This window comes from Notechis scutatus, chromosome 3 (assembly GCF_049901735.1).
Source record: "Notechis scutatus isolate UNSWTSFEM ecotype Mainland chromosome 3, rNotScu1.2, whole genome shotgun sequence".
Classification (NCBI taxonomy): Eukaryota; Metazoa; Chordata; class Lepidosauria; order Squamata; family Elapidae; genus Notechis; species Notechis scutatus.
The window spans coordinates 9,997,554-10,013,136 of NC_142011.1; the positions used below are offsets into that span (position 1 = coordinate 9,997,554).

The 15,583-nt window shown below is 42.7% G+C and overlaps 1 protein-coding gene across 1 annotated transcript in view; it reads right to left on the reverse strand.

Annotated features, from left to right (window-relative positions):
* Nucleotides 1–4,636: 4,636 nt before the first annotated feature.
* Nucleotides 4,637–15,583, reverse strand: part of NTSR1 (neurotensin receptor 1) — a 167,947-nt gene continuing 157,000 nt past the window's right edge. Inside the window, exons 3-4 of the mRNA XM_087959214.1 lie at nucleotides 7,993–8,083; nucleotides 4,637–6,855 (exon numbers count right to left, since the gene is read on the reverse strand). Of these exons, the coding sequence (XP_087815340.1) occupies nucleotides 6,606–6,855; nucleotides 7,993–8,083 (341 nt within the window). The 3' untranslated portion in view covers nucleotides 4,637–6,605. The remainder of the gene's footprint in view (nucleotides 6,856–7,992; nucleotides 8,084–15,583) is intronic.

Here is a 15,583-nt window from a genome sequence, read left to right on the forward strand (position 1 = left end):
ACATTTTAGACACAATAAAAAACAGTCTCCGCTGTTTCTTTAAATTACGCATTGCTGTATTTCTGCCACAAAAATAGAATGAGAGCCAAGCTGTTACATTGAGCAAGTATATGAATTGGCCAGCACACAGATGTTTTAGAAACAAAGATTGCTTCGTTAGTTGTAATTCCATCTTATTTTTTTTCCCCCGAAGTCCCAAGCAAGGTTCATATCACATTGTTACATGTCTATGGAGATTCTCAGTCATCCAGGTCAGGGGTCCCCAACCACCGGTCCGTGGAACAAGTCCTACCGGGCCGCTGGTTTGCTCCGCCATCTTTGATGAAAAGTCTTCGGTGAGCTTTCGAAGCTCACGCTCACAAATATTTTTTGATCGAAAAGTGCTTCCAGTGAGCTTTTCCGGATGAAAGCTCACCGGAAGCACTTTTTCATCAAAAAGATGGTGGCGCCCAGCTGATGCCGGTACCAGGCCGCGGCGCCCAGCTGATGCCGGTACCGGGCCGCGGCATAAAAAAGGTTGGGGATCACTGATCCAGGTCATGGTTGTCCCAAAGGGGCTTTTTTTTCAAAAGGCAACTGGACTTTTTTCTGTGTGTTTTTTTCCCCTTTTCTTTGAAAACATTTTGCTTTTCATCCGAGAAACTTCTTCAGTTCTTAACACAAATGCAATGAAGATTTGGTGCAATGGAGAAGGAGGTGCAATAGAGAAGGGGGTGCAATTGTTGTAGTTTACCGGCAGCCGGTGCAGGCGGCAGTGGAATTGGACAGAGGGGAAGAACGGGGACCAGTCAGGGAGTCTGGAGAGGACTCAGACGAGGGCCCTGCATCCGCTACAGAGATGGGGCCAGGACCATCTGGGAGTGGGATGCTGACTTTGGAGCCTTTGGAGTCTGGCAGCAGCGAGGCCGAGGAATAAGGGGAGCCTGTTCTCAGTGCATGTGTGCGCAGAGCTGCTAGAAGGCGAGAGCAGCTGAAACAAAGGGGTGACTCGAGAGTAAGGCTGGGAGGTGATTGCCACTCCCATAAGGGATAAAAGTCAGGCCAAGATGATGAAACCTTTGCAGGAAGCAAAGTAGTTTCATCGGTTCCGAGTCATCCTTGAAGCTCTTTTGTACTTCGGTTGGTTTCTTTTCTGGTTCATTTGATGCTTCTGTTTTTGGCAGCACTTCACAGAACTGAAAGGTGTATGCTTATCTTGGGGGACTGTTTGAAATTAATTCCGGCTGGGAATGAAAACAATTCCCAGCGTTGCAATAAAAGAGGTTTTGCTTTTAAAACAAGTTTGTGAATAATTATGGTTTACAAAAGCCTGGGTCAGAACAGCAATGGAGAAGGGGGTGTAATGGAGAAAGGGGAGCAATGGAGAAGGGGGTGCAATGGAGAAAGGGGGGCAATGGAGAAAGGGGTACAATGGAGACTAGCCATCTTGGGGTGCACCCAGGAAATGTGTCTAAAAAGACTACACTCACTGGCTGCTGGATCTCATAAGGATTGCCCATAAAAAAGCAGCAGCATGAATGCTGAAAAATATAATAGCTGAAATGACACATTATGGAATATGGGTAGTTCTTGCCTTGCAACCATTCATTTAGTGATGATTCGAAGTTACAACAGCACTGAAAAAAGTGACTTATGAGTTATAACCATTTTTTACATTTATGACCATTGCAGCACCCCTTTGGTCATGTGATAAAAATTTGGACGCTTGGCAACTGGCTCATATTTATGACGGCTGCACGGTCCCAGGGTCACGTGATCACCTTCTGACAAGCAAAGAGAGAAGCCAGGTTCACTTAACAACCGTGCTCCTAACTTAATAACGGCAGGAATTCATTTAACAATGGTGGCGAGAAATGTTGCAAAATGGAACAGAATTCACTCAGCAACTGTCTCACTTAGCAGCAGAAATGTTGGGCTCAAATGTGGTCGTACATCAAGGACTACCTATGCTAATAGAAGTGGTTGGCAAAGGATGAAAGAAGTTGTTGTAAAGGTCTCTTAACAGAAATGTAGTCAACGAACCGGTAGTAACACCAGTTGAATTCCACCCCTGCCCATGGCCACGTGCTCAAAATTCAGACCCTTGGCAACCGATTCCTATTTACGATGGTTGTGGTGTGCCTGGGTGTGTATGTGTCACACAATCCCCTTTTGTGACTTTCTGATGAGCAAAGTCAATGGGGAAGCCAGATTCCTTTGACAACGGTGTTATTCAGTTATCCTCTGCAGGGATTCACTTAATGACCGTGACAAGAAATGTAATAAAATGGGCCAAAACTCACTCAACAAATGTCTGGCTTTGCATTTTGGGCTCAATTGCGGTCATAACTCATGGACTACCTGTAATGACTATTAATAACTTGTTTTCACTGGTTTTTTTTTTTTTTTTGCTTTATTTTGGTGACTTAGGTCTTAAATATAATCCTCTGTTCTATGGAGGATCCAGAATATTGTCTCCCTGCCCCAGCGCTCGCTGTGATATCAGTTGTATCAGAAGCAATTATCATTAATTCACATTAACTAGATGCCTCTCCTCTAAGCTAGAGTCAATACTCTGGGAGCAAAATTTGCTTTATAGCAGACATCTGGATGCTTGTTCCTTAATTAAGCAATTAACTCATTCACTCTATACTTTATCTCTCTAGTCTAGCAAACATTCACAGTTCCCTTCCCTATGAAATTCCTGTTAACAGATAACAGATAATCAGAGTTGGAAGGGACCTTGTAGGTCATCTAGTCCAACCTCCTGCCCAAGCGGGAGACCCCACACCATTTCTGACCAATGGCAGTCCAATCTCTTCTTGAAAGTCTCAAGTGATGACGCTCCCACAACTTCCAAGGGCAACTTCTGTTCCATTGGTTGATTGTTCTCACTGTCAGAAAGTTTCTCCTTATTTCCAGGTTGAATCTCTCCTTGTTCAGTTTCCATCCATTGTTACGTCTGGCCTTCAGGTGCTTTAGAAAATAGCTTGACCCCTTCCTCCCTGTGGCAGCCCCTCAAATATTGGAGCACTGCTATCCTGTCTCCCCTGGTCCTTCTCTTCCCTAGACTAGCCATGCCCAGTTTCTGCAACCATTCTTCATATGTTTTAGCCTCCAGTCCCCTCATCATCCTGGTTGGTCTTCTTTTTAGGCATTGTATATTACATCTCCGTCAGGGAAGTTCGATCAGGAAACAGAGCCCTGGTGCAGAAAAATGAAACCTATACAGGTAGTCCTTGACTTACAACATTTCATTGAGTGACTGTTCAAAGTTACAACGGCAGTGGAAAAAAAATCGACCGATGACTGTTTTTCACACTTAGAAACGATTGCAGCATCTCCATGGTTACATGACCGGAATACCTGGCAACTGGCTCATATTGATGACTATTTTTCTCAGAGGTGGGATTCAGCAGGTTCTGACCAGTTCTGGAGAACCAATAGCAGAAATTTTAAGTAGTTCGGAGAATACCTCCTCTGACTGGCCCCGCCCCCATCTATTCTCTGCCTCCCAAGTCCCAGCTGATTGGCTGGCTCTTCTTTGGTTACCCTGCATAGGATGTCAACTCATAAAAACATTTCTATTCCTGTTTTAGGAGTTGCCATAAAAAAGGACGGGGAGGAGGGAAATCTGGAAGAGCAGTGCAGCAGTTTGGAGGGGAGAGTACATTCCAACTCTTATCTTTAAAAATTGTAACTGAAATACCAGAGTTTTTGCCCGGGAATATATTTAATTGGAGAACATGAATGATGACACCCAGCCTGTGAATGGTCTCAATTGGAGAATCTGATTTATGACACACCCAGGGGGAAGGGGGAAACAGGGTCACAGGTGACTGTAAATTACATATGTCAGAGTTGGCTTCATACAGGGCAGTGCCAGTATGTCGTGTCTAATAAATCCTTTGCACTTTTTTGAAGTTTGGCTCGAGAATCATGATTTAATTAGAGTGGTTGCTGGAATCCTGACACAGGCGAACAGAGCTGAACAGAGCAGGTTAGTGGGGTGGGGAGGGAATGGAGATTTTACAGTATCCTTCCCCTGCCATGCCCACCAAGCCACGCCCACAGAACTGCGGCCCTGAAAAGGTGACTTATGACCATTTTTCTCACCTACGACCGTTGCAGCATCCCCGTGGCCACATAGCCAAAATTCAGATACTTGGCAACGGATTCATATTTATGATGGTTGCCGTGTCCCAGGGGGCCTCACGCAATCCCCTTTTACGACCTTCTGACGAGCCAAGTCAATGGGGGAAGCCAGATTCACTTCACAAACCGGGTTACTAACTTCACATTGGCAGCGATTCGGTTAACCACGATGGCAGGAAAGGCCGTAAAATGGGTGAAAACTCACTTAAGAAATGTCTCCTTTTAGCAGCGGGAATTTTGGGCTCTACTGTGGTCGTAAGTCGAGGACTACCAAGAAAGAAGGTAAAATCCAAGTGCTGTTTTTCCAAGCTGGATCCATGAGGACACTGTGGCTTTATCAAAGCATTTCTCCTTCTGTAAAATAAATTTGAGGTGGGGAAGGGGGTCCAAGCTTAACTCCCTACATAGGATATGACGTATGCATGTGAAGGATCAGATGATGTCTTCATTTCTTTGCCTTAAGCAGCCTTGCCTTCCTGTCTTCTCTCTCGCTACAGAAGGAATTGGGGTCACAAGGAGTGAGGGGTGCTGCCTCAGAAAAAGATTTAAAACTGTTTTTACTTTTCTCTGTGGAAAGAGGGGGGTCGCGGGGAGTGGGGGAGCCACCTTGAGCTGCTCTGCGATAAGAAAGGGGTTGCAACCCTACTTTCTTAGCGAGGCAGAAGTAAAAAACCCCTAGCCAGGGTATTAGGGACAAGAATAGCTTGCTTATAAGAAAAACTCCAAAAACCACATAGCTGGCACATGAAACTAGGGCACTTTGCAAGATACCCATGACCTGGGGTGAAAGACAGGTGATGCAACATTTAGCTATGAAGGTGGGCTGAGATCCAAATAACCAATCAATATTATCTGTTATGCATGCATTATTAGGGGAAGGGCAAAGGGATGAATGCGACCACCCCTTGACTATAAAAATTGTTCTAAGATTGTAATCGAGGCCCTTGGTTAGCTTTTGAGCCAGGGTCCTTATATCTTGGTACCAAAATAAAAGCATAATTTTGTACCACAGCTTGCGTCTGGCTGACTTATTGGCTTCAACACCAAGGAAGAGCTCAGTGTGGGGGACAACACCTGCAGGCTGATTTCCAAAAAAGACAGCAACAACCTCATTTTCTGAGTATGGTTTGCTCTTTAGTAAAATTTACATTCCTCTTTCTGTGAAGACTTGGGGGTAATGTATGTAGCCTTTCCTGCGCCTTTAAAAAAATAAATAAATAAATACAGGTAGTCCTCGAATTACAACAGTTGATTGACTGACCCTTCAAAGTTACAATGGCACTGAAAAAAAGTGACCTATGGCCATTTTTTTTCACACTTACGACCATTGTAGCACCCCCCCCAGGGTCATGTGATTAAAATTCAGGCGCTTGGCAACTGACCCATATTTATGACGGTTGCAGTGTCCCTGGCAGTGGTGGGATTCAAATCATTTGACAACTGGTTTTCTGCCCTAATGATATCTTCCAACAACCAGTTCGCCAAACTGCTCAGAAAGTTAACAACCGGTTCTCGCGAACCAGTGCGAACTGGCTGAATACCACCTCTGCTCCTGGGGTCATGCAATCACTTATTGACAAGCAAAGTTAAAGGGGGAAACCAGATTTGTTTAACCACCGAGTCGCGAATTGAACAACTGCAGTGATTCACTTAACAATGGTGACAAAATAGGTCATAAAATGGGGCAAAATTCACTGCACAAATGTCTCTCTCGGCAACAGAAAATTTGGGCTCCATTGTGCTCATAAGTCAAGGATTACCTGTACCTAAAACCACAACCCTATTCTTTCCTCCAAAAATGAAATCTTGCTCATGCTTCGCCTCCTTCCTACATTGTCAAGATAACTAGGACAAGTGATCTTAATCTCCTTGCTACACTGGGAAACCCAATGAGAACAGTAAGAGAATTGTAGGAGATGAACAGGCTGAGACTGAGGGAGGAGTCAAGCGTGCCATAAGTCACAAGTCCCTGCGTGCCTGCAAGAGATCTAAGCCCAGCCCACCTCGAATGCCTTCTTATCTCCCACTCATTTCCCTTGACAGTCAGTTGTTCAGATTCTTGTAGACAGTTTAACTTTGCAATAAATATTTATACTTGTTTGAATTGCCTGAATCTCCTGATTGCCCTGGTGGTTGGCAAGAGGCATTCAAGCTTGGCCAACGTCGACTTCATAGATGGGAAAGCTTCCTGGAGAACCGCAACAGGCAACTTCTATGCTGGATCAAGATGACAAAACAAGGAGACATAACTCACAAAAAGCCAGAGGCCAAGGCAGGAACATCACCTCAATGTTAACCATGGACACATATTCATTCCAATGGACAGCAATCAGCTAAACATGTTCATGCGGCGGTGAAGTTGGAAGTCATGTCTGAAAGCAGGACAGACCCCTTTCACAAATTCTGTTTCCTGTCTTGCTGGAACCTTTTTTTTTTTCTTCCTTTCTTTTCTTCTTGAGAATCCCGATGTCTCAATAGGTGGTTTCTCTGGTGACCTGGCTAGAAAAAGTATGGTTACTAGAGATGCTGTTGGATTTTCTGTTGAACTTGGTTCTCTTCTTCTTCTTTTTCCATGGCAGGCATATGGAAACGAAAGTAGAAAAGAAGATCTGGCGGAAGTTGGTGGAGACCAAGTTGTAGAGGACCGGGTTAATGGCTGAGCTAACGTAGAAGAGGATGTTGGTCAGCATGTAGAAATAGTGATAGAAGTCGTAAAGGAAGCTGAGCGGAAAGAAAAAAGGGAAGATATTCTCAGTGGAGTACAAGTGAAAAATACACAAGTGGCTTGCCCTTATTGTAAAGTGTAAACACAGACCAGTTCCAAGAACCACCAAGAACACTCTAGCACTGATGAAGTTGCCGAGTTGGGTAATGAAACGGCTGCAAGAAAACCTCCAAGCTCAGAGAGCAGCAAGAACCTCATAGCTGTCCTCCTCCTCCTCCTCCTCCTCCTCCTCCTCCTCCTCCTCCTCCTCCTCCTCCTCCTCCTCCTCCTCCTCCTCCTCCTCCTCCTCCTCCTCCTCTGCAAATTGCACTCTCTTCTAGCCATGATGGATGATGCCAGCAAACATCAGTAAGAAAAACGCCAAGCTCAGAGAGCACCAAAGACCTCACAGTCCTCCTCCTCCTCTTCTCTGCAAATCCCACTCCCTTCTAGCACTGATGATGTTGCCTAGTTGGGTAATGAAATGTCTGCAAGAAAACCTCCAGCTCAGAGAGCACCAAGAACCTCACAGTCCTCTTCCTCCTCCTCCTCCTCCTCCTCCTCCTCCTTTTCTTTCTCCTCTTCCTCCTCCTCCTCCTCCTCCTCCTCTTCCTCCTCCTCCTCCTCCTCTTCCCCCTCCTCCTCCTCTCTGCAAATCCCACTCCCTTCTAGCACTGATGATGTTACCTAGCTGAGTAATGAAATGTCTGCAGAAAATAGCTGAGCTCAGAGAGCACCAAGAACCTCACAGTCCTCCTCCTCCTCCTCCTCCTCCTCCTCCTCCTCCTCCTCCTCCTCCTCCTCCTCCTCCTCCTCCTCCTCCTCCTCCTCCTCCTCCTCCTCCTCCTCCTCCTCCTCCTCCTCTTCTCCGCAAACCTCATTCTCTTCTAGCTCTGATAATGTCTGATAATAACTTGGGCAATGAAACATCTGTAAGAAAACATCCAAGCTCAGAGAATACCAAGGACTCCACAGATAGATCTTCAAATTGCACCAGAACTTTAAAAGGCCCATTGCCCACTGCTGTATGATTGAGTCAAAAGGATACTCATGGGTTAGGATCGGTTATGGTATTTAGGACTCACTAGCAAAAGAGGGAGAAAAGTCTAGACCATTCGCCTGCTCAGAACGATAATAGGAATCAAATTACTTACTCTGACCACTGATTTTCTGAGATGTAGCAATACATAAGCCGCCGCACATGGTACGGAAGCCAGCACACCACAAAGGCAATCACAACAGCACCTGAAATGGAGAGTGAAGGAATAATGAAGTTAGCTACTCATTCTGTAAGGTTAAAAAAAAAAAAGGCAAAAGTTTCCCTTGACCAATTCTGTCCAACTCTAGCTGGAACATGGTTGTTAAGTGAATCTGGCTTCCCCATTGACTTTGCTTGTCAGAAGGAGTGCGAGAAACAGTCATAAGTCACTGTTTTCAGTGTTGTCGTAACCTCGAATGGTCACTAAACAAACTAAGTAAGTTTGTAAGTCGAGGACTACCCGTCATTGCTTTTTCTACCACTGGTGTCATTTTATGACTGAAGGCTACCTGCTCAACAGGAGTTCAATCCATGCCAAGGAGAAAGCGGAAAACAATCGGAAGGCTCCCTGAGGCCCCTGTTGTGAAATGCAGCCGAAATTTTATTTTCCACGGGTGAACAATGCATCACTAATCTTTTAAATCACCCATATGTCAGGAGCAACTGTCTCATTTCAAGGCAGTGAGTCATTGGAACGATCTCTGTAATGGATCAGACTGCTTGGGTGCACATATTATTTATTAAGTGTACGATGGGAACATGACAGAAGAGAAGTAAACATATATACACAGCCTATGGAATAGAAGAATGGAATGGAATGGAATGGAGTGGAGTGGAGCGAAGTAATAGAATAGAATAGAATAGAATAGAATAGAATAGAATAGAATAGAATAGAATAGAATAGAATCGGGGATAGGATAGAATAGAATTAATTAGAATAGAAATAGAAATAAATACAAATACCGTGTTTCTCATATAATAAGGCCGGGTCTTATTTTTTTTAAGCCCGAAAAAAATGGCTAGGTCGTCTTTTCGGGTGACTTAATTCCCCTCCCTTGCATCTTCAGGCGGGCGGGCGGCGACAGCTTGGATGTTGACCTCGGCATTGGTGGGGCACTTCCGTATCGGGGTCAATGCAGGCAGCACCATATCCAGGTGTGCAACAAAAGTACTTTCTAATGGCAAGCGCCCCCAATTCCCCCCATTTCGCATGTTTTAATATAGGCCTTAATTTGGGGGAGGGGCTTAATTTCATTTCATGCCTATAAAACATGCTGGGACTTCCTATTGGGGGAGGCTGTATTGTTGGAGAAACAGGGTAGAATAGAATGCAGAATAGAATGCAGAATAGAATAGAATAGAATAGAATAGAATAGAATAGAATAGAATAGAATAGAATAGATCTGGAAGCAGGACTGGGATTCAAAATTCCCAACAACCGGTTCTCTGCCCGGTTACTGAGTGGGTGTGGCCTACTGGAACTTCCATTTTTCACCTTCCCCACAGTCCAGAGGCTTCCCTGAGGCCTCTGGGAGGGCAAAACGGTCTCCCCCAAGCTCCAGAGGCCCTCCCAAAACTGGAAACAGGCCTGTTTCCAGACTTCCAGAACTTCCGGGGGGCTTTTTGCCCTCCTAGAGCCTCCACACGGACCCTGCACTTACCTGCATCCAAAACAGGCCACGTGGAGACTCTTGGGAGGAGCAGGGCAAGGTGGGTGGGGTCAGCCAGTCGGTTCAACTTACTGGTTTGGCAAACCAGATATAAATTTAACATCCGGTTCACCTGAACCGGCCCGAACCGGCTGAATCCCACTCCTGGCTGGAAGGGACCTTGGAGGTCTTCTAGTCCAACCCCCTGCTCAAGCAGGAGACCTGCTACCACTTCAGACAATGGCTATCCACTCTCTTCTTAAAAGCCTCTAGTGATGGAACACCCACAACACCTTCTGTAGGCAAGCCATTCTACTGGTTGATTGTTCTAATTGTTAGGAAATGTCTTCTTAGTTGTCTGAGTGAAACTTCAATGGGGCTATCGTAGTGGCCTCATAACCGGATATCCAACTCAGCTATCCAGGTGAAAGATGGCCTTGCTTCGTGGAGATCTTCTAGGGAATCTGAGAACACATGTCACGGGCCATCTTTCACAACGTGTTTAATAGTTTGCACATCAGCACCACAAATCGCAATAAGGGGAATCTTCCCATCTCCTTTATCTTTCTCAAATTCACACACCTCTGTACTCTGACACCTCTTCCTATCTTTTTTTTTTTTCTGACACAGAATTTATCGGAATGAACTTGCAGCAAAGAAGGTTTTAGCTCTGTGGGCTTCCTATGGCTGAGCCTCCATTTCAAAATTTGCTTTTGCTATCAGTGCTCAGGTTCCTAGTGTTTCCCTGCCTCGACAATTTCGAGATGCATGGGCTTTGCCTGTAGAATTTTTAAGCCATGTAGTGGCCATGCAGAAAAATACAGGTAGTCCTCGACGTATGACCACAACTGAGTCCAACATTTCCACTGCTAAGCAAGGCTATTATTGTTCAGTGAGTTTTTCCCCAAGTGTGGCAAGAAAATTTGTAAAATGGGGCAAAACTCACTTGGCAACAGTCTTGCTTAACAACGGAAATTTGGGGGTCAATTGTAGTTGCAAGTCAAGGACTATTATTGAGTCTGTATTCTGCACCTCTATAACTGTCTGGTTTGGTTCTGCAACCCAGCAAGACAGACACAGACTTCAGAGAGTAATTAGGACTGCAGAAAAACAAATTACTACCAACCTGCCTTCAGTCAAGGACCTGTATACTGCACGAGTCAAAAGGAGGGCTGTGAAAATATCTACAGACCCCTCACATCCTGGTCATAAACGGTTTCAATTTCTACCCTCAAAATGATGCTATAGAGGGCTTCTGGTTTGAAGGGCTTCGGTGACAGACAGAAATCCGTGATCGTGCGTGGTTTCTGTCTGGGCTCGCCGCTGGAGCGCCCCGAGCCAGCTGGTTTCGGGACTAAGCCACCCCGTAGAGGTGGTGAAGAGGGGGGAGACCGCCAGCAGGGTCGAGGAGAGCCGCATCTCTTCTCCTCAGCTGGCCATTACTTCCTTTCCTGAAGGCGGTTGCAGCGGTGGTCAGAAATGGCCACCACAAAGATGAACTCGACCAGAAAAGAACGTGCAGGAGGAAGATAAGAAGTGAAAGTTTTGGCTGACTGGGTTAAATTGTAAAAGCAACAACCAAGGTACCCTGGAATTTAAACTTACAAAAAATAACATTGCTCCCAAAGAAGAGTCGGAAGCAGCGAAGGAAAGTGAAAAGGGAAAGGTTTGGCTTTTTCTTCTTCTTCTCTCTCCTTCCCTATACTGACAACTAAGAGACTTAAATAAGAAATCGGAAAAATCCGCTTTGGCATCAATAGGCAATTAAACTGAAAATAAAACAAAATGCCAAAGGGATAATAAAGATTTCTGGACATTAAAAACTTTCTTTTTCATAAGCAGGAAGGGAGAGAAAAAGAATAAGGGCAGGATCTGGAAGAGGGAGGAGACTGCCTGGAATTAAAAAGAATCTAAAGTAAAACTTCAACAAGACTTCTAAAAGATACATTTTAACTGAAACTTTGCAACTTAATAGTAACCCCAGGAAGAGAAAGTGAAAAAAAAAGAGCAAAAAAGAAACAGCTTGCGTGTATTTGGATTATTTGGTAATCTTTGGATTTTTGGTTATTATATTTGAATGACTAAAATCAATAGGGTGGTTGTTTAAAAATTTATACAATGGCACCTCTTCTGGATGAATTGAAAATGGAACTTAAAAAGTACAAAGAAGATGCACAAGAAGGGAAAGGTTTATTTGGCTTCATTTTTCAATTCTTAGAAATGGAGATTTGGAACTATGAGAAACAACAAGAAACGACTGCAAAACAAGAAGACTGGGACAAAGAAGACGCCATCTTTAATGAACAAGTAATTCTATGTGGGGAAGAAAAAGGAAAGGGGGGAAAGAGAATGGAGAATTTAAGACTTAAAAAAACAACCAAAGAAAAGAAAAATAATTCGAAAAATAAGTATAATACTGGAAAGCAACAGAAAAGGGGAATACAGAGGAGAGAAATAGAGGTAGAGAGACAAGGGGGTAAAAAGGGGAGAGAGAAGAAGAGAGGGAAGAAGGAAAGGAAAAGAAGTTACAAAGGACCGGAGCAAGATATAGAGAAACAGGACCTATTTAGAGATAATGGGTGAAAATCTAACTGAAAAAGGGATTCTGTAAAGGTACATAAGATTGTATTGTTATATTAGTAATAGAAATAACTTTAGAAAATTGGAAACAACATATGATTAAAATGAGGGATAAAATAGTTAGTGTAATTTAGTGAAATGTTTGTGAATAAAATAAGTGAAATAAAATAAATGAGAAAATTGAATTAGGAAGGAACGGGAACATTTTAATTAGTTAATGTTTTATAAAATATAAATGAAGGGGGGGGGGAATTAACTATGGAAAGCTTATAATTGTTCCCATAGAAGTATGATATTTAATTGAAAAGTAATGTTAAAGATGGTAAGACTTTAATGAATATTAATATTAATGATAGAATTGAATTGGAATGGAATGTTGTTTTAATTATATACATTTATATTTGTTTTCTTTTTTTAAGAATACAGTGTGTATTTTAAGAATGTACCAAGCAGAATCCGAATGGAAGTTATATATTATATTGAATGCTACAACTTTAGGGAAAAGATATAAAGGCGTCATACTCCAATCAGTAACTGCAGGAGAAATTTTGTTTAATGAGAAAAGATAATAGATAATTGAAACAGGACAGACAAAAAATATAAATACAATGATTTGAATTGAGATGAGATAATTAAAATAAAATTGAGAAAATTAAAAGAGGGGAGAAGCTATGCAGAAAATGTAAAATAGTAATAAGATATGGAATAGAATGTAAAAATGAGCATGAACCTGAATTTGTGTCTGTACGAAGAAATGTAACCCGGGATTATGCTGCTTTCAAAAAAGATGTTTTATTTGTATTTTTTTTCTCTTTGTGAAAACTCAAATAAAATTTACAAAACAAAAACCAAAAACCGACGCTATAGAGTTATAACATACCTAAACACAACTAGCACACCTAAACACAACTAGCACACCTAAACACAACTAGCACACCTAAACACAACTAGCACACCTAAACACAACTAGACACAAGGATATTTTTTTCCCGAACACCATCACTCTGCTAAAGAAATAATTCCCTCAACACTGTCTAACTATTTACAAAGTCTGCAAAGTCTACTATCACTATTAATCTTCTCATCATACCTTTCACCCCTCCCCTCCCACTTATGACTGTATGCTGTAACCTTGTTGCTTCTATCCTTACGATTTATATTGACTGTTTCCTAGTATGATTTGATTGCTTATTGTACCCTATGACTATTATTAAGTGTTGTACCTTATGATTCTTGACTCTTGACGAATGTATCTTTTCTTTTATGTACACTGAGAGCATTTGCACCAAGAGAAATTCCTTGTGTGCCCAATCACACTTGGCCAATAAAGAATTCTATTCTATTCTATTCTATTCTATTCTATTCTATTCTATTCTATTCTATTCTATTCTATTCTATTCTATTCTATTCTATTCTATTCTATTCTATTCTATTCTATTCTATTCTATTCTATTCTATTCTATTCTAGTCTATTCTATTCTGTTCTATTCTATTCTATTCGTAATCTTTTGAATCAGACTAACTGTAATTGTCAGGTTGCCGCCATCAGAGGCTAGAAGGGGAGGGGGAGGGAAGGATAGATTGTCAATAAAGCTGTGTGTGTATGTGAGGCAAAATAGGGAGCGGGGAATGACAGGTGATAAAGACTAGAGAATCTCCAATCCAGTTTGTACCAGCATCCAAGGCTGGGCACCCTGAGAAAGAATGTGGATAACCACAAAACACCTCAGCATTCTCAAAACACTTCGGTGAGTTCCGATTGGCTGAAGATGGACTAGTTACAGAGGGAGGGTTGTGATGAGTGGAAACCTTTTCTGTATCTCTTGAGTGCAGGATACCCAGAGCTCCCCTGACTTTATTGTACCCAAGATCTTTTTGTAAAAGAATCATTTGCTTCAACCAAATGGAGTCGAGGGCCTTTCTTTCTCAAGGGAACAGATTGGGGGGCAGGTCTGACAGTAGTCCTAAGTGAATTACTGCAGTTTTAAGTGAATCAAGCCATCATTCAATGAATCTGGCTTTCCCCCCATTGATTTTGATTGTCAGAAGCTGGCTGGGAAGGTCACAAATGGCAGTCATTTTTGCAACCATCACAAATAGACGCTGATCATCAATTACCTACATTTTTATTATGTGCACGGGGATGCTGCAATGGTTGTAAGTGCAAGGAACAGTCATCTCTTTTTCAGTATTGTTATAACTTCGAACAGTTGCTAAATGAATAGTCATAAGTTGAGGACTGAATAATCATTATAGTGATGACATTCTAGCCCTGTAATTTACCACTTCCCCGGGATGCTTGTTTGTTTGTGTTTAACTTCCGCATCTAGTCCAGAATCCTAGGATTTTCTGGCTGATTCCCATCCATGTCAGACTCTGATATAACTTTATTCAGTCTCTTATTCAATTCTTTATTAGACGCTGCCAATTGTGATGCTTTTTTTTGTTGGCAAGAATTGTTAGCACAAACCTCTTATTCTACCACTTGGAATACAAGCTGGTGACTTGTTTCTCTACTGAAGTGTGAAACTTGCCAGAATTGCAGCTCCTGATTTCAATTATTGAACTACAAATGGCACACTGCCACGAAAAACCCATCTCTCTATTTGAATTTTAACCAGCTTTTTTTTTTTGGCTCGGGGACATTGTCAATACTCTCAATCCTGCATTTTAATGAAAGGCCTTAGCCAGATTTTAAAAAAGAATGACTTTTGTTCCAATGACTTCATTATGGTTGATAGGTCTGGGCTGTAGCTCTTCAAATGACCACTCGGTGGCAGCAAAGAGATATAAAAAGTCTAACTCTTTGCTTCCATCTGGTGGTCACCTGGAATTGTGCAGCGGATCTGGTACAATTAGTCCTTGACAAATAGCCATTACGGTCATACATCATGATGACTGTGAAATGTTATGATATTTTTGTGGTGGTCATTAAGTGAATGTGGTATTCATTAAGTGAACTAATGGTTTGCAATAGACTCAGTTTGGACTTAAACTGGATATCATACCTACTCCAGTCGGCCCCTCAGGAAAGCAACACTCTTGAATCCATTGAGTTGAATCAAAAGAACTTTTACTGAGAGAAACTGGGTGCAGTAAAGTCAGGTGGAATCTGAAGGTCTCACACGAAGCATAAAGCAATTCCTTTGGTTTTCCAATCCCAACACCCCTGACCAGTCCACTGGTAGCCAATGTGATACCAATAACATTAGACTTACATATCACTTCACAGTGCTTCACAGCCCTCTCTAAGCAGTTTACAGAGTCAGCCTATTGCCCCCGACAATCTGGGTCCTCATTTTACCCACCGCGGAAGGATAGAAGGCTGAGTCAACCTTGAGCCTGGTGAGAATGCAGTCAGCTGGCAGTCAGCAGAAGTAGCCTGCCGTTCTTCATTCTAATCACTGTGCCACCAGAAGTTGTGGGTGCTTCACCACTGGAGGCTTTTAAGAAGAGACAGGACAGTCACGTGTCTGA